Genomic DNA, 27,468 nt, shown 5'->3' with positions numbered 1-27,468 from the left:
CATTCACCTGTATTCATTTGTATAATCAAAATCTTGTTTGTTATGAGTTGGTTTTAGGAAGTTGCATTCAATAATCCCAACTACACCAACGCCCATGTTGTTTGCCTGTAAGAAATTAAAATGTATTAGGAAAAAAAAAAGGTAAGTTTTATACTAAAACTGTAAGAGTTTGTCAGAAGTGATTATAAACTATATACACTAAATAAGAATCATAGGCCAGGAGATTGTTTCTATCTCCAAAAGTAAACTCTCAAGGAAATCCTCCAAAAGGAAACAAACAAACCAACCAACCTCCCAAATCCCTTTTTTTGCCTTAAAAGATATACTCATGCCTGTATTTTGTGCATCAAACTTGGCATCAAAAAAACAAGCATTAAACAACCCCATACAGTTTAATGCAATTTTTAGTTGTTACACAAACTAGAAAAAATGGTTTTATAAAAGCAATGCCAACATCCTAGTTTTCTTTTTTAGATTAGCATTTGAATGAAAGTGATTTCTAAAGATGTGAACATACTTTTCAGCTTTAAGATCCTACCTTTAACTGACAGCCAACTCTCTCATAAGCTTTGATGAGTCTGTTTTTATGGTACATCATTATTCCATAGTGGTCTTTGTTTCTGCAGTTAAATCCAAAAGTAATTCTTACTGTTTTAGCCTATTTCTAGATGTTAAGGAAAAATCTGGTTAATCAGAGGCAATACAAAAAATTTACTTATTCTGAGCTGGGTCTCAGGATGCTTTTTATATCGAGATAATTCCTTCAGTATCTCATTACAAAAAAAAAAAAAAAAAAAAAAAAAAGGAAAAAATCACGTAAGGATAGCTGCAACATACCCAGAAGAATCCAGATAGCTTCCATACAAAGTCACATCATTCAATTCAGCATGTACTGCACATATTAGCAAAGGATACGTTCAAAAATTTTGGCCTATATACATCGGTTTCAATGAATGCGAGGCTTTTGGAAACCAGCTGTGTTTTCACTTTTTGTCCTCGTAGAATAATCTGCATTCTTGGCTTCAGATACAAAATACTGCAGTAAGCCTACAAAACATATTATTCAAAAAAAAGAAAAAAAAAAATCAAAAAGGCATGAATAGTTTACAACATACATGTCTAGGAAGACAAGGTCAGGTCTTACGAACCATTTTACAAAATTTAAATTTTTTTTTTTTTTCAACTTGCATCCAGTAAAAACAGGAAATGAAAGTGTGCATAAGCTTACTAATATTATAAATTAAATGAATAGCAATTAAAGGATGACTTCCATGAATCTAATAAGTTCATCAGGTATCTGAAGATGCAATTTTACCATGAAAAGAGCTCTCAATCACACTCAAAAGTTTATTTTGAGAAATTTGTTGTTTTCTCCCTGCAAGTACTTAAAAAAAAAAAAAGTGTTTTCTCCCTTAGGTACACAAGTCTCAGGTTTCTTTTCCTATTGAGAGCTTAAATTCCAATGCACACCTTAAATAAGAAATGAAAGCAAAAGTATTAGCTTCGTTCTAAACTACTGCATTGTCAACTTATGTAATCTTGTGTGTCAAATATTCTATAAGTTTTAATTTGCATGTTATTTATCATATTTACAAATTCTAATATTTGAAGTAGATTTATGACTCTAATGAGTCTTAGGATGATTGCAAGTTTTAGTTCAACTAGACCAATACTTTTAAATACCATCCAGAAAGACAGTCTACAAAACCTAGTCATTTCAGAAGCAGCTGCTTACAAAAGAAGCCTTCAGTATGGATCAGTAGTGAAGACAATGGTCATAACATCTAGCCTACACACATGGCCAAGGCTTTTCTGTGCGCATGTCTTCGAAGTAGGTGCTTCCAATTCCTTGACCTCTTTCTAAAAACTAGAAACGACATTTTGCCAGCCAAAAGCTGTCCATTTTAAAGACCCGCACGAGCGTAACATCAGTACTATATGCATTTATACCTGTATTACAATGGAATGTTTACTTTGCTTTACAATCATACACACACCTGTTTAATTTTTGAAGTTATTCACTGCATTTCACTCTTGCTCCACAGAGGATAGTGGTGTCTACATTTAACAGCAGAAGTTATTTGCAAGACCACATAAAAACACTAATTCTCTTCTGAACAAACATGAAGACTTTATGCGAGTTCACAAATACATTCCACCTTCAATTTTCGTTAAAATTAATGCTGACATATTGCCCTGACGTGAAAACTTCGCCCTCCAGTTTCTTCTCTTCATCAATACTTCTGTCGTATAGTGCATCATATTAAAACAAAAATCAAATACTTCCCAGCTTCATTAAAAGAGGAAAAAAATTAAAAATTGAAAATGATATACCTACTCGTAACGAGTAGTCACTTTCTGGAACAATCTGGTCCATTCTCTCTTGTTTTTTGTAGCCTCTTTTTCCTGTTTCATCTAAGTCTTCTGGAATTCTGATGTCGTATTTATCCTTCTCAAAGTCAAACTCTGTTTTTTCATTTTTATCTCTAAGAAATAAAGTTAAAAAGCATATTAATTACTAAAGTAACCTTAGAAAGATATTCAGGAGGACCCAAAGGACATCAAATACGCAGGAGAAAGGGAATTCCTTTGAGTCATACTGTGTTTTTCCTCACAGGATTTGCTAAAATTCAAATCAACATCTTCATTAGTTTATTTTTGATATCCGAGGAATACAAGGGAAGTGATAGCAGATACGACATTCATAAATTCTAAATTAATTCTAAATAGGCCACAGTTCACTAATAAAAGCAGTCAGTATCACCTTTAAAAGCTGGACGGCCTAAGGTGCATACGTTCCTTCTAAATGCAAGGTTTCTGAACGTGGCAAATTACCTTCCTAAGATTTTTACTGTTGTAAAAGCCACACGCACTACAACTTGCTAACTCAGTAATACATCACAAACTCATATTGCACTGCTCACCAGGTGGTTTCTATTATTTAGTTGCAGTCCCTCTGTCTCATGTACACTTTGCCCTCAGAATGTTCTCTCCTACAGCTTCCTGAATACACACCAGAAATCAAAAACTCAAAGTTATCCTGCCCAATCCACTGACTTCATGTCTTTTCTTTCGCCTGTGCAATGAAGTGATGCATATTGCTAAAATGCTCATTGATAAATGAAAGGTTATCTGGAAAACGTGAATTAGCTCTGGAAATATAAAGGAGGTGAAGTTTCTCTTATGGAGTAGGTAGCAGAGGGACAACCAGAATTAGCACTATTGCAATGTTGATTACACTTTGCTATCTTGCATTAAAATTTACTAAGCTAAAAGCATTTGATTCAGGTCCTCTAATTCTGGAATGAAATGAAAGAAACAGAAAAACAACCCTAGGATGAGTATAGATTTAAAAGTTACAAAGACAAAAGAAATCTCATTCAGCTTTATCAAAAAGGGGGGGGGGGGGAAGAGAGGAAAAAAAAGAGATAAAACCCTCAAACAAGCTAGCTTCCTGACAAATCTACTGGGCCATGAAACAATTTTAAAAATCACTTCCTATGGATACTCTGTTATTTCAGGTGCCTAAAAACTACAGTAAACCAAACACTTAAGAACATACCACAAGATAACATGCCCCCAACCAATTAGCTCCATCACTGTTAAATGCATGCCAAAGCTTTTCCAGGGAGACCATCAGCCAGGTTCTGCTACCAAGGCAGCAGCAGCCATGCAAGAAGGGAAGGGAAAGGAAGGGAAGGTAGATGGGAAATGACAACACATGGCTGCCACTGTTACAGCAATAGCTGTTTAAATAAAAAACAAAACCCCCACATCAGGCAACCAAACAACAAAGTCACACCGACCAACAGCAAGCATTTCCAAGCTAGAAAAAGGCTGGAAATCTTTATTCCTGGAAAAATCTGACAGAGGCAAACAGATAAAGATAACTGCATATATTTACTTTGATTTCTATTTATTTTAAAGCAAACAGTTAAGAAGTTCGATACTAACTTAGATAGGTCCAGGTCTCTCTAGCAGGATACTGCTGACTCAAAAAGCCAGTGATGTTTGACTGTACTTCCAAACATTTTGGTTTGAATTCTGGCTTCATAATTTCCACATAGGCCTGAGATAACAGATTTGTAATTTATCTCTATATTTTAATTTTCCTTTCGGCAAAAGTAATAGTACCATATTAAAATAAAATCTTTTACATTCTCCTTCCTGCTGCTTTGCCTTGCACCATTTTATTTGGGAGATTAGCAACAGTTCTCATGCCATATTACAGCCCTACCATCATATGGGTTTGATTCTGTAATTTCCCAGTTACAGCCTGCTCCCTGCAATCTTGTGGAATTATTCTACCAAAACCTTGTATATTTGCATACGCAGAACATATAACACAAATCAAATGAGAGATCTGAGAGAGTGGGATTCATCTTACCTTCTAAGATTCCAAATGATAATTCTTGTTCCCTTTTTCCCCATTATAGCATCTAGCTCTGCCAGTAAATTCTCTTCAGTAGAAAATAAAGAATGTGTTAAGATGGCCTTAAGGCTGTTTTTGGATTCTGCTGGATCACTTATCTGTCGTAACCATCTTGTTAAAGAGAGTAACTTCTAGTGAAGTAAGCTTTCAAAAAAATGAGTAAACTTCTGCAACAGTATCCTGTACTCCTCATAGGCTCTCACAGCTCCTACAAACTATAGCCTTCCTCCCATCTTACAATATAACTAGAGTACCTGTAAGAAAGGAGATTTCCTTTAAGGATCTTAATATCCAAACTTTGCATGTATGCATGTAACTTTTCACTCAGAAATCGTCAAAAGGATATGTTGGTTGCTGAACGTCACTATAGGAACCATGACGTGTTCTGCCTTCGTGACCTCAAGGAAAGTCTGAGACAACAGGCCCACACTCATAGTTTCTCCGTTCTTAGTGAAAACTATTGCATCTTTTCCGAGGCGCATGGACCCCGATTTAAATCCATTTCCATACAGACCCACTGGAACACGGCCATTCATTACAGATTTCTCACTGAAGCCAAAGCTGAAACATAAGAAGATATTGGAAGAGTGTAAAACGTCCCATAAAAACAGAAAAATCAAAAGACGCACACAAAACTGATATTAAAACAGACTTAAACAGATTGAGTTAAGCTCTTCTTTTAGAGATCAGTGACTACTGTACAATTGAACGACATACAGTTAGGCAGATCCTGAGAATTACACATGTAATATTGCTAAAAACACATCATGAGAGTTAAGTGATATTGACTTTAATTTTTAAGTACAGATTAGAAAAATCATCTGTACGGAATTATGCAATGAGCAGTCTTAAAGTATTATAGTAGTTATCCTTGGTCTTCCCAGTAAATACTGAGGAAAGGCCCTTAGCTTTTTTCTTTTTTTTTTTTTCCTCTTCCATTTGCTGGAAAACGTGTGATCTACACATTTGCCATTAGTAACTAGACATTACATTCGAAGTAAAACAGGTAATTGCGCATGGAATTTAGCATGCAAGCTACGGATTATGATATCTTACAGAAAAAGATAACAGTTTGAATTCAAGCTTGCTCAAGTTTAAACCTAGAGACTTATCTGGCGGCAGAGGAATCCACGTCATACTAGAAGAGCAACACAACAGCAACCTTTTAGCTAACTGTAGAACCAAAGGTGCATGTAGATCAAGTCAAACCCTTTAGAATATTCAGAAGGTAAAAAGTCAATCCAAAGTAAAATTTCCAGTCCCTTAACTTTTTCACAACACATTCCATTTGAAGTACTCCAAAGGGATTGAAATGAATATCCTTCACCTCTGGTTCACTAATGTAAACTAAAGCAAGCCTGAATCAAAAAAACAAACACACACACACACACACACACACACACACACCCCAATAGTTCTGAGCGCCTCTAAAGGGCACTACAGAAAGTTCATACAGCACAACCACTGCACAGAAAGTTAAATGGGTATGTTGATTGGAAAGATAAAATGAAATGAGGGGATAAAAATACACTGACAAAGCTGTATCAAAGTTTTGCTAGCATCTGCCTATTTTAGAGACTCATTTGGGTTGTCACTCACCCTAAGTTTATGAACAAACTTGCTAGATTACACAAGAGAGGAATAAGCTAAGCAATAGCACAGAACTAGAAGCTGGAATATAACAGGAAAAAAAAAAGTTATCCACCTTAGCATTTTGTGCAGCTTCTCTGAGTTCATACCATTTCCGTTATCGGTGAACGTCAAGCATATATTGTCATTTATCATTGTTTTATCTATCCATATCTGTTTAGCGCTCACATCTGGATCATAAGCATTATCTAAAAAAATCATAATAATAATTAAAAAAGGAGTAGGATACTAAACCCCCCAAACGTAACAGTTCAAGCGTGAACATATTTTAAAATGCTTAATTCCAGTGAAGATGCCAGACAACAAGTTTCCTAAAGTTAATTAAATGCACATGCAGCACACAATAGGACTCTATCAGGAATACACAGATATCAATTTACTTATTTTTAGTCTTGCAACACTACTATGCAGCTATATGGAATATCCTAACTGTGTCATGGTGCTATGCTTGCATGTATGTTTCTTTGGCGAACATGGCAGCTTAACTAGTTCCCTAATCACGAGCTCTCAATTTTGCACTCGCACAAAGCCTTTGGCCCTAAACAGTTACGTGGTGATCTGATGAGCTCAAAAATTGCAGCCATTTTTCAGCTTCTTGATGAACTATATAACTGCAGAAATTTTGTGCTGTAAGAGAGAGAAATGTTTCTGATTAGTCACAGATTAGTCAGCTTTTGCACATTTACTTTATTAAAAACTGAATATTTTTTGTTAATGTGCGAAAAACAAGTCTCCTAAAATCCTATCCTTTTTATAATTGATAGCACTTAAGGAAAAGATTAAGATGGAACAGCTGCATCATAAGCAGTCAAACCTTGCCTAAAAACAACACAGAATTTTCCAGCTGTTAGAGATGATAGTAACCTACAGTCAAAAACTGAGGCTGTAATGACTGACTCACACATGAGAACAGAAAATGAAACCTAGAAGAATTCCTACTTTCACTTCCTTACTCCCCAAGTGGCTGTTGCAACACTCACTTTCTCCTAGCCATCCAAACATCTCTTCTGACTGGTCTCAAATGGCTAGGTTATTGACCACAGTATAGATAATGGCACATTACAAATATCTTGCCTGCTGTGATTGGGAAATCAGATTTGAAATACAGTACTACTGTGGATAATCAACTTTGAGACACTCTGAAAAACAAGAAATGCAAGCCAAAAAAAACCCAACCCATTCTAGTCAGTTGTGTGAAATCTAGAATTTTGATTCCACAGGGCCAGGAAATTTAGATGAAAGAGATACTTTGTTGATATGGAAATGAAGTGGTAACAGAGCAGCAGTTTCTTTCTAAACCACGCCCTTAGTTTGAGGAATTATCTAGAAAAAGCATACTAATCATTCTCTAACCCAAAAACAAGCAACTCTGTGAGGATATTCAATTAATGACTATTCTATATAAAAACAAGACAATAAACAGGTGGCAATAAATAAAACAAGTAAATAAACCCTAATAAAAAGCAGACAACAGAGACAATAAGAAACTCTTAAGGCACTGATGGCCATTAAGAGACCACTAAAAGGAAAGACTCAAGTGGAACCTTGAAGATGTTCAGTTACAAACTCTGTAACCCAAAAGAACAAAATAAGATTAGATTGGGACTGCGGTTCTCACTGAAAGAGCAAATAGGATGTTTGAGGGGTATTGTGACAACGTGCAAAACTTACTGTGGGATGTTTCAAGGAAGGATCAAAGTGAGGGAAAGGAAGAGGTGAAGGTGGATGGGAGAGGAAAAAGCATGGGACCACGGAGGAGGGAATAGGCAGGGGTTGACAGTGTACAAGCTGGCTGCTGACTAGTATCCTTATATGGTCGGGCCCCGTGTCTGACGACCACAGATTGTTGTATATTCTTATAGAACTGTATTTCTAAGTATTTCCCGTGCAGGTATGCTCTCTATTCTGATTGTGTGTCTGTCTGCGTTTGTTTGGCTAGCAAACTCTAAGTTAGAAAAGACAGCAAGCGGGAAGAAACCAGAATCTGGAAAGATCCAAGGTCTGGGCCAGGGTCTGATTAAAAAAACCCCATGGTCTGGACACAGGTACGGGAGGACTCGAAGTCTTGGCGAAACACCCAAAAACATGAGTATGCATGCAAGTTAAGTGAGTGAGGGTACGTGTACGCTCCACTACTGAACTTTAAACCTGATCAGCCAGCAAGCAGGAATAAGACTAGGTCAGTGGGGCTGTTCATGGTCTGAGAGCTGTTTGTGTTTATCTGGGTGCTTGCAAAGTTACCATCTTCCAGTCTGTGCTAATCCGTTTGTGGCTGGCTGTGTCTATGTTATTTGTAGAAGTGCTCACGCATCCGTGGAATTCACACTTGGCCTTAATGCTGGTTGGACTTGGGAACAGCAAAAACCAGCAGGCTTGCATCTGCGGACTAGGAGAGGAGGACTTCCCTTGGTCCTACAGTCCTCTGGATTTGGCAACCCTTAATAAACTCAAAAAAAAAAGAAACAGCAAATCCTGGCAGGCCCCCTACAACAGATATCAGGAAGTATGTATGCTGTTAAGAAAGAATAAAGTCAATCTGTTTGACTGTATCAAGAAAAAAAATTTGGAAAGAATTTTAATAGTAACAACAGGATCAACTCTTTCCCTTACCTGAAGAAAAAGCATTTTTAAAACAGGAAAAGAAGTATTACCACCAAGCACTCAAGCAAACTACTGATCCACATACCTATAAGTTCTGCAACTGCACTGAAAGGCCAGGTGTGACTGGTAGAGTTGGTGTGCAAGAACTTTGGACAAAGCTGAAATAAAATAGAAATAACAGCATTAGTTTGCACTCTGCAATCATGACAAACCAGAAAACAGTTCATTAAACAAAGTAAGATTCAATGTAGCTACTTTCTACAAAGTTCTCGAAAGGCTGTAATTAAACCTGCTGTTAGGTGCTGGCATACTAACAGCTTTTAACGGGAAAAAGAACTCAGCTCAGTATTGTAGTTTATTCTGAACATGGGTTATACAGTCATCCTATCAAAGGGACTCTTCTTTATCTTTACGGAAATATAAGCAACTATTGCTATATACTGATGCTAGAGATCACAGAAAGTTATCATAGCTATAGTTCAAGTCCAGTAGCGGAAATGCAAGCTCTCAAACATTAAGAACGTACATCACAAACCATGAGTATTAAACTTAATTTGAAAAAGAGGATGGCACCTAGTATACTCAGTGGCTTCCTGTCTAATGCTATGGCTCCTTTTGTACATATTGATCAAAATCACCCATTATTGACACCTGTCAGATTCTCTCAACTACTGGTTTGTGCCTTTGGCGATTTAGGCTCGTACATTTTATCCTCATCAACGATTACATCTAACTAGAGGAACATAGCCACTACTAGGATTAGATGACAACACACAAAATAAAATACCTCTTTATGGGACACATCTTACAGATGCCAGTGACAAAAGCATTCTCCAGTAATTTCTGAAAGCCTGAATTTGTATATATTCATCTGGATAAGGAGACTAGGAAAAATAGAAATAAGCTTCCATATAACAAAGATTTACCAGTGCAACTTCTGCGAAGGTTTGTCTGCTGAAACTGATATAGCTGGATTTGCATTATCCCCAAACATATCTGTAATTATACTTCTACAGGGCCTTTAACGCAAACCCACTGCACATATACTTAAACCTTGCTAGCACAGATACATTGATGGCATAAAGGCAATACCTATGAATACATGACAGTACTGGAAATAGTCCTTGTACAGTGCAGTTGTATCAGAAAACATAATATAACACATACTACATATAAAATCAGAAAATACTAAAAAATGCTATGTGAACACACACATATCAAATTTTACAGAACCACCACACTGACAAACGCTTTCATAGTTAGTAAGGTCTAAATAAAAATAAGTGACCAGCTGACACCTCTGAGTCCATTTATCCGAGAAAAGGAATAACGTTACAAGCAAATCAAGTGCAGTGGGCAAGGTATCACTGTGAAAGTAAGGCAGCAGCAGCCCTAGTTTAGATCAATGTAAACTGTCAAGGAAACGCATCCTCATTCTAAGGTCATAAGACCACAGGACACACATTCAGGCTGCAACTTAACCCCTGTATTAATCCACAGAACAAGTATGACTATACACTATATTCTTCATTGCCATCTGTGTTTTAAAACTCAAATCTGGTAAATTGAATCTGCCCAAGTCACAGTGCTCCTTCCAAATTCCTAACAGATATTTACAAATAATTCAGAATCCAAGAAGAAAAAGGCATCAAGCCAATTACTGGAAATCGCACCACATAAACACCGTGACGCATGGTCAAAAAGAACTTTCAGTTTCCTCCTCTACTATACAGCAGCTCACTGGATCTTAGATCTTGTCTGTACTGGAGCATTCATTCCACTTCAACCTTTCACAATGCTGACAGCGTTTTCTCCTTTGCTTTCTAAGCCTGATGAACAAATCTGCAAAAGACAACTGGATTTTTTCCCCCATCTGAAATCCAGCCTTTCATAACAGAATACTAACACTTAAGAGAACAGACAGAGAAAAACTCGGGCATTCAGCACCTGCTCAGCCCACTGCTAAAATATTTCTTTGCTGCTAGTCAGTGAAAGACTTCAGTAACACAGGAAGTAGACTGGGCACTCTGAAATTACTACTGACATTGCAACCACAGAAATATGGACTTGGGAAAGAGTCCTGAGCATAGTTTTGAAAAGGTACAGATTCATGAAGTTGTGAACCTCCTTTGACTAAACAATGCCGATGAAGGAAAAAACCTCAGTGCCACCAATACTGAAAAAAAAAAAAAAAAAAAATCAGAGATAAATGTTCTTTTTCCAGGGAAGTCAACTGTACATGTGCATAGCAAGCAGATGTCTTCATGCGTTGCCTACGTAAATCAACATTTCTCCATCCCTCTTTTCATTGCTGAATTCTAGCGACTAACACTGAAAGGAATAGTATCTTAAAGAAACACCCTGTTTTATAAACAAACATGAGAATCATGTTGAGCCTTCTGGATCCAAGTTTCAGATGGTAAGGTTCTGAAAGGGCTGAAAGGTGGTGCACAGAGCTGTGGGAACTTGGGAATAGTTATATGAAACTAGAAGTTATATATTGGAACAGGGGAATTGTAAGAAATTGATTCTTCGCTCTAATACCTCCTTCAGCAAAAGGCTAGTATCCCATACGACAGCTCACTGGGAAGCCTTCCTCACAGCACACAGGACCGTTTGCTAGTGTAAAGCTGTGAAATAAGGACACAAACCAGCATCCAGGCAAGACTGAAAACCAGACAAGAATAGCTTAAGGCCATTAGCTCCCTAGCTTGCTTCAGAGCACACCCAGCTGTCAGCACAACTGAGGGGAAACTCCATTTCATCAGCAGTTTTTAAAGCCAATATTGTCCCCTTCATTTCCTCAAACTATGCCTTAGTTAACTCATGAACAAGTGCAGTTCATAACTGATACAGTAAGAAACAACGGATACTGTAAGAAAGTTAACCCCAGGGTGAGCGATCACTTTTTCGCTATGTTAGCATGACCATAGTTGAGATGGTCCAAATCCAGTTGCTCTGTTCACTGGGCCTAGTGTATTTTACTAGTATGTGGGTTTTGCTTAGCAGTTTCATTTTTTCTCTGGAGATCAAGTCCAGCAAAACTCCTTTTGAGGATACAAACAATCTCCCCCCCTCCTTCAAATTGCAAGTATAGTTTATATTAACAAAAGACTCAGTAACACTAAGAGAAGCATCTCCTACAATTATAACCAGCAAATATTTAAGAATAGAGAAGCTTGTGTCTTCTTGGAGGAAGATCTCACTGCCATTCTGCTCATGTTGCTTCTCTCCCTGCCTGCCTTCTCCTCCAAGCTTTACCACAGTCTTTGTCCTTCCACCCTTTCTGAACTGTTCTTAGGCCACAGTCTTGCCAGCATTTATTTCAGTGGTAGTGACAGTGCCAGCTTAAGCAATGACAATCCCATCTGGCTGCTTGTTTCTTGATATACTTCTCTTCCCTCCCCTCTGCCAGCTATGTTAGGAGCTGCATGACTGTTTAATGAACCACATCAGGGAAATTAAAAATAAGATTTAAAAAACTATTTTTAACACAGATCAGTTCCCTGATCTCATGCAACTGAGTAAAAATTTACCCGAGCAACAGAACGAAACAAACAAGGGTGGGAATTAGCTTCCAGGCCTGTTCAAACCACCTGTGCTGTTCATGTATGCTTCTGAATCTAATAGAAATAATTTGGTGAAACCAAACGTATCTCCAAATATGCTGACTGAAGGAACTATGGCCATCAGTATCTGTTCTTCTCTGGAAAGCAGAGCCTTCTTCACTGTAGAACACGGCCTGTTAGAATACTGTATCAGCCGCTTCATTTCTTTACTGGAAACCCACAAAGAGCATAGCTTTGACGGCAAACAGGCTGAGTGTAATTTTTCAATTATGACTGCTGAATAAAAAAAAAAAATCCTAAAAATAATTCATAAAGTTATCAATTGCACCAATTCTAGCTTAGATTTCTCATCTGCAAGAAGTCAGCTTGTCAAAGTGATTTCGACTTGAGATCAGTTTTAAACACTTTAGTCTAACTGGCATTACAGAGTGGTGTTTTTTTTTTTTTTTTTAACAAAAGCAGACATTAATACTTATGTATTTTTCCCCTCCAAAAAACTACTATGAATTAGAAACAAAGCATTAAAGACTAATGCATTAAAAACAAAACTGAAAGCATTGTGTTTTCTAGAGAGCTAGGACAGCACTTCTCTAATACATTATTTCAGAGAAATTGTGGACCTAAAATAGTTATGAGAATTACAGTCCACAAATGAAAGTATAATTCCTGAACTTCAAAGTATGTGACGTTTACAGCTAACCTGTGATGATGGCAGCTTATACTAAGGTAATTTAAGCATTTCTGAAAATATACTAATATACATTTTTCACTCAAATGTTTGAGAAATTACCTACTGTAACAACCCAGTTTCTTTCCACTACTCTATTCCAAGTTTTATAATAAGTAATATAGTTCTGAATCAGAGTGCTTTTAACTATAAATGTGACTTACAGACATACATGCTAAGAGCCAGAAAGGCCTTTAAAAAACATCTAGAGTCTTTCAGCAACGATGTATTAACAGAAATGAAGGGGCAGCTTTAACAACTCCTTCATTTGTATTAACACAAATAAGGAAATGACTCCCTGCAGCATCAGGACAATAATCAGCAATACTGAGATGGAAAGGCAGAATACAGTTGTGGATTTTTAATTGAGGGCTTATTCATCACACTTGTTAAAATGTAATTAGACTTCTTGCAAAAAGAGGTTATGATTTTAAGTCACAAGCTTCCAACCACAGGTCATTACGTTCACAATCACATCGCTACAACAGAACATGAACTTCCTCAAAAACCAAAAAAAAAACCCGAAAACACTCGAAATCAACCTCCCCAGCCACAGAATTAAACAACCCCCCCGTACAGTTTGAGCTAACCCTGCCACAGAGGGGGGAGGGCTCCCACGACCTCTACCACTCGCTCTGGCGCAGAGCTGGTAACGGCCACCCCGGGGCTCGCCACGCCGGCCGCCCCGCGGAGACCCCCGCCTCCCCGGCTGCCCCGCGCACCCACACAGCTCGCCCGGCCCGCCCCACAGCTGCTCTGAACCGATCAAAACCCAGCGCGCCAGAGCTTTAACAAGAGGAACACTGGGAACAGCATACAAGGGAGAAAAGTTTTAGGCAACGGGGGGCGCTTGTTTATCCCGACGGTATGAGGCGAAGGGCTCGGCAGCCCCCCTGCCTGCAGCACTTCGCCCGTAACTTTTTACTCCTCGAGAGACAACGCATCCAATCCGGGCAGACTCTGCCTCCCTCCTCAGCTGGCCGCTTTCGCTACCAAAAGCCGACGCACAGCTGTGCGAGCGGCCGCAGCGGCTCCCTCCTCCCCAGAGCCGCTCCCCGCTCCCCGCCGCGGGGCTGCCAGGCAGCGCTGATCCCGCACAGACCACCCCCGCCCCCCCCGCTCCCCGAGGGGCGACGGCCCGCTCGGGGGGCGCCCGCTGCCTTCCCCCGGACCCGCTGAGCCCGCGCCCGCCGTAGGAGGGCCCGCGCCGGGCCGCCGCGGCCACCGCTCACCGCGCTGAGGCGGATCCCGCCCTGTGTTTTCGCCGCCATCTTTTGTGCCGCAGCGAGAGCCGGGGCGGCGGAGCGGGCAGCGCCCGGCGACACCACTTCCGCCTCGCCCCCCCCCCCCCCAACCGCGCGCACGCGCACTTCCGGCGCGAGGCTCCAACCGTCCGTGCGGCGAGGCGGGGCTCGGGCGGGCCTTGGCGCCGGGGCTCCGCCCCCTCCTGCCGGCTCGCGGCGCGGCCGTTACTGGGCGGCCGCGGAGCGCCGGCGCGGGGCTGAGGGGCTCGGAGGGGGCGGCGCGGCCCAGGGAGGAGAGGCTGTCTAACGGCCGCCGCCCGCCGGGAGTGAGGGTAGAGCCGGGGAAGACGGGCCGGGGTGCCAGGCGCTGCGGCTGGTAAAGAGCTGCGCAACCGCCTGAGTTGTGCGGAATCATCGCTGGGAGGAGGGCCAGCCCCGTTAGCTTCCATTGATCGGACCGCAGGGCAAGCGGGTGTGGGGAAAGGCTAGGGAGCTCCGTGGGATGTTGGATTGAGGTGGGTTTTTTCCGTTTGTTTTTAGGTGGAAATAGTTCGGGAATTTTTGAGTTTACCACCACCAGGCACCGAGACTCCCTTTCGCGACGCTCCACAGTGGAGGGTGCATCCTGAGCCGTTTCCAGGATGCTTCATCTTCCGGGGGACTCGCGATTGCTTAAAAGCAGAGCACTGGCCCTAGCCCTTTGCTGACACGTCCTCAATAGTTGCATTCATCTGTTAGGTTACTTTCTGAAAGCAGAACATTTTAATGCAAATGCTGCACTTGTTCTGGTCCACAGCTGGATTTATGCTGGATAATGCACTAACTGCTGGTCTATCAACATTTCTCTCCTTTTTGGTTATTCAGTGCATGTATTAGAAATGGATCCAAAAGAAATGGAATTATGCCCAGGCAAGGTATAGTTTCCTATCCTTTAATTTTCAGTAGCAGCTGGACTTCAAGAATAAGCCTGGAAACAGGCTAAAAGGCAAAGGGGCATGCTCTTTAAATGAATAATCAGCACCGAGTAACGTTGAAGAGTGTTGCTACCTGCAAATGTTTACTTAAGCCTGGCAAAACAAGCTCAGCTACAAGACCCAGACTGCGAGATAAGAACGACAAGATCAGTCAGATAGTTTTGATTCTCCTCGCTAACCTCAGCTAACATACACTTGCATAATATGTTATTGTGATAAGGTTGCACAATTCTCTTCCCCCTTTCCCACTGGATCTGTCCTGTGTTTGTCAAAGGCAGTATGAAGTCAAATTCCAGTGCTGTTATTTGCAACAGGTAACCAGTTTTCACCATGAGTTGCCCAATTAAGAAAAAAAGTGTGTGAAGTAGGAACCTACTCCTTACAACTAGTGAGTTTTATTCATGTGAGGTTTTGGCGCTATCTGTATTCTATCACATTGCATACAAATAATACACAGTCATACTCTATAAGATGCAGGAGGAAGAGAGGCCTGAAATCACTTCAAATACTGTTTACTCACTGAACAAATTTCCTCCAGTGTTTCATTAAAATTACTATGATTCAATTATTTGCATATTGTGAGTAGGGCATGGTTGCTTACCATAAGTCTAGACTATTAATTTGTTTCCTGGAGGACTTAAAAAACCAGCAGCTTGACATGCATTTAATAGAGATGGGAAGGTCCTTGCTGTCCATTTCAGCTTGACGTGCATTTAATAGAGATGGGAAGGTCCTTGCTGTCCATTTCAGCAAGTAAGCTGTATGTCAGCCCTCCCTTTTGTCTCGCTCCCGGTTTTTCATTATATAATCTTAAAGGGAGCTACTATTCTGATGATAGATGGAGAGAGAGAGAGAGAGAATATACACACACACACACACACACACACACACATATATATATATATATATATATATATATATATATATAGACTTGGCAAGAGAAATGGCTCAAACTAAAAGATAAGCCTGAGTTACAGTAATTCAGGGTGACTAAAAGCTTACAGGCCACTTATACCTGAAGAGTGGGGAGTGGCCTTCAACACACCTTGAGCGAAATGCAACTCTTCCCCTGCTCTCTTTAGCAAAGAACTGGTTTTTGGCCCACTCTACTGTTTTTCATTTGATTTAGCAGGTCCTCAAAAGGCGTTGGGTGTCTTTTTTTTTTTTTTTTTTTTTTATTACCAGTAGGTATGCTACAATATTTCCCAGCATAGGCAGCACCTCTTACTGATTTTCAAAATATAACCAAATATTAGCAACTTCTGAGGTGGAAAGTGTACTGCATAATACTATAAAGATACACAAAGACAGTGGAGAAGGGATGGAATCTGAAAAGCAGCTTTCACAGCAAGTTATTGGAACTATCCTTCTCAAGTCTTTTCCATACAACAGAGCTTTCAAATCTTAAGAGTTTTCTTTCTTCCAGAGAAAAAGGCAGTACTTTGAGGGCATTTACCCTGAACATATAAAAGTGTACAAACTGAATTTTGGAAATCTCTGGTGCACAGACAAAGCATTATGAAACAGCAGTCCCTAACTTCCTAGGGAGAGGCACTTACTAGAAGTACTGTGCATTTGCCTCCAAACAGGTAGTCGCTGCCTTCCAGTCAATCAATAAGCCCCTGATGCTGCAGCAGCAGCTTCCTTCATCTGCTCCACTCAGTTCCTGGAAGCCTGTCCTGAGAGCCTGGGAGTGGGCTCCCAGGGTGGAAAGTCTGGAAATAGGAAAGATAGGTGAGCCAGAGCAGGCTGGGCTTCTGTTGAGAGGAGTAGGGAGGTGGTGGTACAATTGTTTCCTAGAAGAGTGTATGGCCTAGCAGAGAGCCACTGCTGCTGGGATCAAAACTAAGGTCTACGCAAGGCTCGGCATGGAGCTCTCATACATTGCAATCAGATAAAAATTAAAAGTTGCTCTGTCAGCAGTAAAGGCAATCTGAAAAATGACAGTTGCATTTGAAGAGGTATTTCAAAATAAAATTTAATATTAGAAGAATTACATTCAAATATACCATTGAATACATATAACCATTATTTAATGCTCTGCATTTCAAGTTCTGCTGTTCTTTGGCAGTTACCTTAGTTGCATCTACTGTAATGTTTTTGCTTCAGGAAAATGAAACCCTTTTGAAGAGCTCCTTCTCCCTCTATGCATCATGCTATGTTGCTATGCTATCCCAAAACTGAAGTATCCCAAAGAGATAGCTGAGCTGGGTTATTCTGAAAACAAGCAATAAACTACACAACAAAGCACAGTATTTTCTCTCCAGGTTTTGATACTGAGTATTATGCTAAAGTTTTTCAGATTAGCTACAGTTCAGTTATACCGCCAGAGTAGTACCAGTGTTAAGAGCACTGCAACCTGCCTCTTTCATGTGGATTTAATAGCAGCCGCTTAAGAATTAAAATGGTTATAGTTAGTCCCATACAGAAAAAGAATAACGTTATACTGGTAGAGATACCTTTAGGCTTGTGTAACTGCCCCCTCTTCACCCCTCCCCCAAAGTAAGGAATATTTTAGTTAGAGCCCTTTCCTTCTTGCTCTCTCCCTCTTTTCATAATGATAAAAGATCTGCTTATAGAATAGTTCTAAAGAACTTAACACTCACTGCTTCAGTGAAATGATTCTGCAGGTCACAAATATCTAACGCAATTTAAAGCGGTGAGCTACAGAATCATAGAACAAAGGCAGAAGTATGTACAGAAGGTAGGACATTTAGAAGCAAGTGGTATTTTTGTAGCAGTTAAGATCCTCCTCTGTCTGCAGAGCTCCAAGTCACAGATTCTCTTTTTAAAGTTCATCACCAGGGCTAGAAGGAAAAAGTAAAGAGTAGGTGACTGATGTCTGATCCTCACAGATCGGAGGCAAAAGCAGTCTGAACAGGACATTCCCTTTCAAATGGAAAGGGGACAAACCACTCAATATAACATACTGGTTTACCAGCTTTAGTTAATGAGGAAGTTAAGTGAAGACACAGGTTTACAGCTTAAGGAACAGGGTAAAATGAAATGTTTGGTGGCAAAAAAAATTGTCTTAGATTTTAACAGGCCATTTCACAGCATCTCATCAGGATTCTAAGAGAACAGAAGTCCCTAAATATGGGATACAAATACTGGAAAGTTGAAAGTAAAACTACCAAGTCGTCCTGAGTATTAAATATTCTCTTTAAAAATTGAGTTTACATAAGTAACAAACATGATTATTTTAATAGTATCCATCCAGTTTTTAAATGATGCTTAAAAAGGATAATTTTGCACTTGTGCTTATTCCAACAGCATTCGAGACTGTTAATACATTAAGAAGTGCAAATAATACACATTCCTAATGACTACACAATATTACACAGTCTATCACTTGCCTTAATTGTATAAATGCTCACTATTTAAGTTCAGCATAAATCTGTAACTGGCAACTCACTAGTCAGCATTACAGTATTACCACAGTAAAACATGTTGTTCAATGTTTCATTATTTTAATTTACAATTCAAAGTTGAAACTTCCATGTATCGGTAGGTTAAACACTGCAGAGTAGCCTTCCACGTTTCTTGTTCGAGTTCTGGAAAAAAACCCTGACTTCACTGCCTAGTGACATTAAACCATTCATTTTATGGGTCCCTTTAAGTATGAAAACACAAGAGGGATGAAATCCCATACCCAGCCCATCAGTTCTGATGTTTCAAGTAACACAAGTAGCAGGCACTAGTCTGCAGGTTATTTCACATAAAAGCCATGTCTCTAGGAGGAAGGGTGTTTAAATAAAGCAGCGGACAGGTGTTTAACAGAAGAGCAAAGCTCTTCACCATTAAAAATACGATAAGCTTCCCCTAAGACAAATCAGCATAGCTAATTCAATCAGATAATCCACTAAGTATGAAAATTCAAGGGAGTTCACTTCCACAGATTAAAAAAACCCAAAAATCTACTAAGCCTTTTCTTGTACTACCCTTCAGACATGCAGCTATGCTGTTTACTAAAAGAACTAAATCACAGTCTTCTATGTACTGGATGGTGGTAGCAGTGCAGTTCCAAAGAAGTTGCACCTTGGACCTTATTGTAGTCATAGCATTGCAAATGACCTAACTTTGGTGACACCTGGGAGCAGCCAAAGATATTCTTTTTATATGTTTGTCTGTGTGTGTGTGTGTGTGTGTGTGTGTGTGTGTGTGTGTGTGCGCATACATATACACACACACACGTGTATACACACGCACACACACGCACACGTGTATATATACACAGGGACACTTACATAAAAGTGTTCTTTAAAAAATGCAGTTTTCTTTTAGTTTGAATTGGGCTGCTTGTGAACAGCAATTTCTATTTTTACAGGATTATCTTCATTCAGGTTGCATTTCTGAAGTGCAGAGTGACCTTAGTCACTGAAAGAACAAAACTCTTTCATTTAAAAAACTGAATTAGAATATTTTTAGTCAATTATTAAAATAAAAAACCTTAAGTGGTGCAGGTTACAAAATGCTGCTGCATAGGTTTGTCTTATATGCATGTGTCTGTTTTATTTAGGAATCACTAATCTTGAAAGACACTACTATAATACAGAACTGGGATTACAAATATGGTAAGTCTACAGTTATTTGCACAATGCTAAAACTTATAAAATATCTGCTTGAAATTTCAATGATTTGTTTAGAAGTTAAGTTGGTAAGTTTTGGGACACATTAAAGAAAGGAGACGTAGAAGTGGGCTTTAATGTCAGAAAATGGCTCATCTGCAAACTGATTGTACGCTGACATGCAATATTAGCTTTTTCCTAATTTCACTTTCAGGACAGCTCCAAAAAGCAGTTTAAAATACTCACGTGAGAAGTTACTGGATAAACAGTACAGTTTCTACTTTCACCAAGTCAAAAATACTCTTCCTTTATTTACAAAAAACTCGTTCATCATTCACATTGAAAGCAAGTAAAAGAATACAGTAACTACAATAAATTACCACTAAACTGTATTCTTTTTTCCTCCTACAGGAGCTGAACAAAAGAATCCTTGCTTTTTAACACCACCTGGGAAGCTTAGATTATTGAAGCGCACTCCACAACAGCAGGAAGAAAACCCAAAATGCAGTTTCAAAACTAGGGGGTGGAAAAAGAAAAAGTGAAGAACTGCAGGAGTTTCACCACCTTGAGTAATGTTTTACCTTTGTTTCACTATTTTTTAACATGAGTGAAACATCTGCCACAAGGCTTAACTTTCCATGTTTTCAAGAAAGTCACATTCGACACTCTCTTCAAGCTGTTGCAAGATCTTTATGCCATTACCGCCAACGTAGTCCACAGAGAGAGAGGCAGAAGTATGAGAATTCTGAGACTCAGTCCCCTTTGCTGTAAACGCCCAACACAGAGTCTTGAAGAAGGGTACGAGTTGGGTGATGCTAGATATAGAACGGAAGTCCAAAAGAGGAAGTTTGTGCCTTTTGGAAATTCTCTCATTAGTATTGTTTGTTTCCTGTAAGCATACAAACCAAGATTTACTTAGGGTTTTGCATTAAGACACTAGGTTCTTCTACCGCATATAGTTCCTTTGAACCCTGTACGAGACACTTGTCTTCATACCGAGAGATCCAGGGCCTACAATTCCATGACTCTCTTGTGACAGTCTCACAAGTTCGAAAGACTGCAAATTTGGACCATCCTTCAAAATCAGAATTAGACAACCAACGACAACAGAGTATGGAGATTACAGATAGCCCGTAACAATATCCCTGAGAAATTCTAACGTCCCTGTTCTCTCTTCTGGAAGTATTAATGCTAAACCTTAATGGTAACTTAAAATGCTGTTATGGTTAACCCTGTTTGCTAAAGTACAGCTTGCTCTTTTTAGAGATACCTGTCCTGTCCGAGACAGACAGTTCCTCACTTAGTGGTTATGGGCAGATTTAAGGAAGCGACAGGAAACTACCACTCCACAGCCAAAAGCAATTTGGCATCTTCAAGGTACATGTGTGAAAGCAGGCAGATCATTTTTAAAAGCCTGAAGAAACTTTATTATATCTAAAAACCTCTTGCCTACCTTACTTTTCTAAGCACGTAACAAGATTTTAAGTTAACAGATTCCATACAAGTAAAGTATGATCTAAGTGAAGCATTCTTTCTTTACCCTGTATTTCCTCTTTAGCAGATCCATGATTCTCATAATGTGTGGTCTGCATTCTTGATGATTTTCCATCAGATGAGAGGTCACAGTACACGCCTCTGTGTCAATCTCTGGGACAAATGCCCATTTATACCTGAAGCAAAGAGATTACATTGTTAAGAATACTGACAGAAGAATTCATTTCTTGGATCATATATAGTTTAGTAGAGCACTAGTTTGTTTACAGTAACCAGCTGTCGTAACTGTTATTTCATGCTGCTACCAGAGCCTAACTTAACGATCAGGGAAGTTACTGTCATGTTGGTACTTAAATGCAATTGACCCCCAAAATTCCCAAGTGTGCCTATGTGAGTATAGGGAAAACAAAGAAGTGTGCCTGTGTCTTTCTCTTCTTCCAGTTCTCCTGAGTTAGAGGGGAAACTCCTAGTGAGGATGGTGAAATCTTACACGAACAAGAAAAAATTGTTTTGCACATACCCAAACTGCATTTTTTTAAAATCAATATCTGTACTTGTAGAAAGAACATATGGCAAAATTTATTATGGAACAAAATATATATGTGGAATTACTTTAAAGAATAAGAACAGTAACAAACTCCAGAACAGATAGGCAATTAGAGGACTTACATTTGAAATAACTGCATCCTGTCAGGTGGAAATGAAAGTGCTGTATCCAAAAATTTACAAGCCGATAAATACAAGGACAGATCATTCTGCTGTATGTCAGAAAGTAAGGAACCACTGCCATCACCTGATACTTTCTGTCTGCTTATTTTGCTGTTGCTCCTGTTTTAAGAAATGCACTATTAAAACATATAAATCACAGAATCACAGAATGGTTGAGGTTGGAAGGGACCTCTGGAGATGGAGTCTAACCCCTCTGCTCAAGCAGGGTCACCTAGAGCATGTTGCCCAGGACTGCATCCAGATGGCTTTTGAGTACCTTCAAGGATGGAAACTCCACAACCTGCCTGGGTAACGTGTTGAAGTGCTCAGTCATCCTTACAGTGAAAGCTTTTCCTTATGTTCGGACAGAACTTCTCATGTTTCAGTTTGTGCCCATTGCCTCTTGTCTTGTCATGGGGCACTACTGAGAAGAGTCTGGTTCCATCTTCTTTATACCCTCCCTTCAGATATTAATATGTATTGATAAGATTCCCCCCTCAATTTTCTCTTCTCCAGGCTAAACAGTCTACTGTCCACTAAATGATTTTCATTCAACAAAAGGGGAATGCACCTGTGCACATCAAAAGTTTTATTTTCATTCTATTATTAGCAGTAAGATTAATATAGAAGGCTAGTAACAGAAACCTATCTAAGAAAACACATTAGGAAAAAAATGAAACATTGTAAAATTTTCAAATGCCGATTTAGCATTTTTTCTGGTTTTGTATGCAACTAGTTAAGTATCCATTCTTAGAACATATCATATCATTATTTTAGCCACTGAAAAAATCCCTAAACCAAGATTCATCAGTGCCAGAAACATGCAAGTGCAATTAACAAAAGTTGTCATCTTTCCCCTATCCCAGAAAATGCAAACATTGCAGCAAGAAAACAAGCACAATCAGTACTAGCTTTCACAAGTTCTCTATCAGATAAATGGCAATTCTTACTTTGATGGTTCATCTTCCTCAGTTAAATCATCTTCCAGCTGTAGAAACGTCTGAATCTTTAAATAAATAAAATTATAAATAAATTATTTATAGGGATATTAAAATGTTCACGCAACTCAAGCACAAAAAGATGTTTCATACAGTATGAGGAACCAGACTTAATTTACTCTATGACTTGCAACAAGTTAAAAAGTCATGCAAGAAACTATTTTAGCAATAACAACAAAAATCAATCAAAAAGATATTTCTTAATGACAATGTTAGTTCTTTCCTAAATTATCAAAGTAATACAGAGCTATCAAAACACTTCCTTTTTCAAATAGGGTGTATTTGGGAGAAAGGAAAAGGGAGGATGCGAAAAGAACAGAAAAAAACCCCCACACACTAACGAGTTTCAAGTTACTTATTCCTTACCAGTTCAGTTACCATAATTGGCCACAATGAGGTTAGATGCTGAGGAGAAATCCTTAACAAAAGAACTCTGAAGAAGAGAAACATCTGTGCAGCAGCTATAGAAGTTTGCCCAACACGAAGGTTCTCAGTCAGTCGTTCTGAAACGAAGATTAAAAACAAAAAGTAGTATTGTTTTCCTGAACATGCATTGTTTTGGGAAATCAAAAACGTAGAAGATGATAAAATACAAATTTTATTTTGCCATCAAGTTTTGGGTTCAGTCTCTTCCATTTTACTAAAACAAATTTTCATTCAGATAAAAAATCTGAAGAATTGGTGCTTATATACTGGACACGTTTTGTTTTGTTATTTTGTCAAAAATGAGCAACTCTTCCCTCTCTCTTGCGCTCACTTGCACGCTCGCTCTCTCTCAATGACATTATGTATGTGAATCTCTGAATTCTAACAAAGAGTCCAGCATCATAACTTTTATTAAAAACTGAAAAATAGAACTACCTGTTGGAAAATAGGTGATTTTCTTTTCTTATGCAATGTATGCATTTGTAACAGATATATAAAGAAGGCAGATCAAAGAAAAAAAAACCACTTACCTTGTATTAACGGAAGATAGAGATGATATTGATCAATCTCTCCACTAAAAACAGCAAAAGCCTGTCGCTTTAACAACATTGCTTTTTGCTCAAAACTTGGGTATAGTTTTAAGGCGCTGCTCTGCATATCTATAACAGATAGGAATTATTTTCATCACAAATGGCAAGTAGTCGTTATCTGTGCTACATAAGAAATAATTATTGTGTTCTGAAATCTTTCAAAAAGAAAAACTCTGTTAGGATCTACCACACAGAATAAAATCGATGTTGATCCAGATCTGCTCACACTAGCAGGAATATTAGGTGGAAGAAGCACTGCAACTCCAATGAGGCTGTCCAATATTTTAAGCCCCTGTTTCCAGCCTTATGTGTGCAAATCTCCCTTTTTTCAGTCATGTAAATCCATAGATGAGTGATGTCAAAATTTTAAGACTTGCTGAGAAAAAAACTGAGATGGTTGGCAAATTAAATATATATATACACATATATACATATGTGTGTGTATATGTGTGTGTGTGTATATATATATATATATATATATATATAAAATTATTAAAAAAATAAAAAGTGAATTAGTCTTGTTTTGTATCCCTTCAGCCATTTTTTAAAAGATCTGAATAAGAGACTGAAGCATACTCTTTCTATCAGAACTCCTGGCAAACTTAATGGTCTTATTTGGCCCTTTCCCCCAGGGTTTATTCCTCTACACCCTCCTCAAGCCTGAATAGGAGATCAGAGCACCTTGTTCAAAGGTTTGCTGTACTGGTACACCACATTCCTACAACTCTGCACCATTATACAGACAGGTGCAAAGCCAGCCAAAGTCTCCTAGCTGTCTGACAAGGTCATGCATGCTTCGGCAATCTAAAATCACGGCAAAGTATGCTTACAGAAGCCCAACGTGAGCATTTATAGAGAGAAAAATACTTATGACTTGTTTTAGACAATACTGAAATATTACAGAGTTAGCGTAGCCTAGGCTATGAATAAAGTCGGAAACATAACTGCAGATTTGGCCTAGTCTGCAGTTTACTGATACCTTAGTATATTAAAAATGCACCTAATAGCTCAAAAGAAAATGAATTTCCAATTAATTTAGAAATAAATTATCAGTAGCTGATACTCACTCATCAAATCTTTAAACATGGTTTTCTCATGTGTTAGAAGATGATCAATAATGGATCTCCAACTGAATAAAATATAAAGGAATTAGATAAGCAGATAGATTCATTGCAAAAAAGATTTTGGTCAAACATTTCATACAAGGAAACAGTTTCCAAACTGTACTCAATATGTAGATTTTTATCTGGTGTGAACATATACTACATTCTAAGCTTCAGCTCTATTATATGCAATTCCCAAATCACTAAGGGGAAATCAGCATAAAACAAGTTTATCCTTCTGCACAGTAAGGCAAATGTAGGTACTTATATTTAGTATAATTAGTTGTTGGGTCTTATTTTTAACATTACTACATTCTGTAGTACAGTACGAAACAGATTTTTTTTCAATATTAGTCCATTTTCTTTTAAAGCCTGTCTTTGTAAATTCAGAACAAAAATCACTGAGTACTACAATCTCATGCCTTACTGAGTGCATGAAGTGTCCATTTGGAAAAACGCTGGATCCATATACAACTCAAGAACTTCTTTTTTCCAGGCTCGCTTGGTATAGGCATAGCCACTCAATGAGCTGAGCAACTGAGCACCAGCACGAAAACTAGGAATGTTGTAGGCACTGGGGAAAAAGAACAATAATGATATAAATATATATATTTTTTAATTAAACATACGTAGCCAGAAAGTAAACTAGGTTTCCCAGAACTTCTGGCCAAATTCTCTCAGTAATAGGCTATGTCTACATTAGCTCATAACTTGGTGCAGTTAGGAGATCAGTAGATTAAAGCAGTTTGTGCAGAAGCTCCTCACATTTCCAGTGTACCTCATTTGGAGAATTAATTTCAGATTAGATATACTGCAGCACACTGGTGCCCATTTCCACTATAGATCGGGTTCAAAACTTTCTGAAAAGGAAGTTTCCTACAAGCTCTTGTATCCTTGTCAGCAGGCCCCTCTATAGGTGCCACACTGTAGTTTTGTCTGTCACTCGGGTAACACCAACGTGTCAGTGTCACCGTCACCTGTATAAAATCTCACACACAAGCTCTACTATTGCTTCTCCTTTTGCTCTTCTATGCCCTACCCCACTCTGAATGTGGAGAACATGCTGTGAGGCACAGTAGGGCAACAGTGCAGGGCTTAAGCCTAAAGCAGCAGGAGCAAGGTGAGAAGGATCCTGCATGAACTGATGCCTATCTTCTGACACTGCAGTTTCCATGAGGACACAGAGCCAAACAGCTTCCTGGGAATTCTTGCTACAGTGACTGCTTTGTCCACAGCTGAATAGAGGTTTCAGGTCTGGGAGAAGAGCTCAGACTAGCAGGAATGTGTTGTCCTTAAGACATGGGAAGGATAGCAGTGGGTGCACAAATTTGAATGAGTCCTGTGGAGGTCCTCTGTCATGAGCTGGCACCAAGCTTTTACACAAGATTTCAGCAGCCCCTACATGTTCAAGGGGAAAGCTACTGCCTTTTTTTTTTTTTTTTTTTTTGGAGCCCTGCAACCCAACTCCTACCAGTCTGGGAAGGGCAGAGGCAGGCAGATGGTCTCGAAGGTTATCTTCTAACTGCTACTCAGCACATGTGAGTGACATCAATAGAATCATCTAGGCCACTAGTGGGGGAATCATTGATGTGGACCCCACATTCCCATCTAATACCCATCCCTCAGTGATTATGGCTGCATAAGTTGCAAGGACTGCTGGCCTTGCCAGGGTGACACCAGAGAACCATAAAGGGAGAGCCACAGGCATCTCAGCAACTTCATCAGGATTCCTGAAGCCCATTTCTTCTGAACAGTCAGTCCCAGATCGAAAGGGATGGTAGTAGTTTTTTGCAAGAAAAACTAGGCTCATCACAGAAGGGATGAGCCTAAGGGCATCACAGAAGGGATGAGCCTAAGGGCATCACAGAAGCTGCTACTTATCCCCTGCATCAGTTCACAAGGCCACATCCTGACAGTGATGGTGCCCATGCCAGTTTTAATCATGCCATTTCCGCACATGAGGCAGAGATGGAATTAGTGGCTCGCAGCCACTGCGAGCTGGCAGGCCTGGCACAGCAGTAAGATGCCAGCACTCCCAGGAACTGTTTCAGTGGTGGCTGCGTGCAGGGTTCTCCATGCTTGCTGCAAATGGTGGGCACACTGAATACATGCCTGGGATGGTATATGCTCCAGTCAACAAGGAAGAAAAATACACTATACATGAAGGAGCTGACTGACTTGGGGATAGGGGAAGCAGGCTGAAAACACTGCAGGATCTACAATGGAAAAGGCACCAACATGACAACTAGAAAGGAACAGCTACCCAGAATTTCTCTGTATCGTTTTTGATCCATCCCTCTTGAGGGTGTGGAAGTGTTGTAGCAGGGTGTAGTAGTTGCACTGCTACACCCTGAGGCATGCTGGCTTTATCTGCTCACTCCCCA

General features: G+C 39.4%; 2 protein-coding genes and 1 long non-coding RNA gene across 6 annotated transcripts in view; 1 reads left to right on the top strand and 2 right to left on the bottom strand.

Moving 5' to 3' along the window:
• Positions 1-14,415, bottom strand: part of MORC3 (MORC family CW-type zinc finger 3) — a 28,153-nt gene extending 13,738 nt beyond the window's left edge. The window contains exons 1-10 of one of the 2 annotated variants that reach the window (XM_068913548.1): positions 14,212-14,337; positions 9,471-9,567; positions 8,769-8,841; positions 6,138-6,270; positions 4,779-4,993; positions 4,388-4,535; positions 2,339-2,486; positions 916-1,047; positions 539-658; positions 8-105 (exon numbers count right to left, since the gene is read on the bottom strand). In XM_068913548.1, the coding sequence (XP_068769649.1) occupies positions 8-105; positions 539-658; positions 916-1,047; positions 2,339-2,486; positions 4,388-4,535; positions 4,779-4,993; positions 6,138-6,217 (941 nt within the window). In that variant the 5' untranslated portion in view covers positions 6,218-6,270; positions 8,769-8,841; positions 9,471-9,567; positions 14,212-14,337. Of the gene's footprint in view, positions 1-7; positions 106-538; positions 659-915; positions 1,048-2,338; positions 2,487-4,387; positions 4,536-4,778; positions 4,994-6,137; positions 6,271-8,768; positions 8,842-9,470; positions 9,568-14,211 lie in introns of both variants that reach the window. The other variant, XM_068913541.1, reaches the window with a different exon arrangement.
• Positions 14,416-14,512: 97 nt separating this feature from the next.
• Positions 14,513-20,402, top strand: LOC138061599 (uncharacterized). Its single transcript, XR_011135463.1, has 3 exons — positions 14,513-14,738; positions 19,717-19,771; positions 20,177-20,402. It is a non-coding gene; the product is annotated as an uncharacterized lncRNA (long non-coding RNA).
• DOP1B (DOP1 leucine zipper like protein B) overlaps positions 17,157-27,468 on the bottom strand; it is a 57,912-nt gene continuing 47,600 nt past the window's right edge. For all 3 annotated transcript variants that reach the window (XM_068913505.1, XM_009667575.2, XM_068913518.1), the window contains 8 exons: positions 25,512-25,658; positions 25,049-25,110; positions 23,922-24,050; positions 23,332-23,468; positions 22,918-22,973; positions 21,929-22,087; positions 21,306-21,435; positions 17,157-20,654 (listed from right to left, as the gene is read on the bottom strand). In XM_068913505.1, the coding sequence (XP_068769606.1) occupies positions 20,394-20,654; positions 21,306-21,435; positions 21,929-22,087; positions 22,918-22,973; positions 23,332-23,468; positions 23,922-24,050; positions 25,049-25,110; positions 25,512-25,658 (1,081 nt within the window). In that variant the 3' untranslated portion in view covers positions 17,157-20,393. The remainder of the gene's footprint in view (positions 20,655-21,305; positions 21,436-21,928; positions 22,088-22,917; positions 22,974-23,331; positions 23,469-23,921; positions 24,051-25,048; positions 25,111-25,511; positions 25,659-27,468) is intronic.

Source organism: Struthio camelus, chromosome 1 (genome assembly GCF_040807025.1).
Source record: "Struthio camelus isolate bStrCam1 chromosome 1, bStrCam1.hap1, whole genome shotgun sequence".
NCBI lineage: Eukaryota > Metazoa > Chordata > Aves > Struthioniformes > Struthionidae > Struthio > Struthio camelus.
Note: the sequence above shows the minus strand (reverse complement) of the source record. Positions and strands in the feature narration are given on the sequence as shown.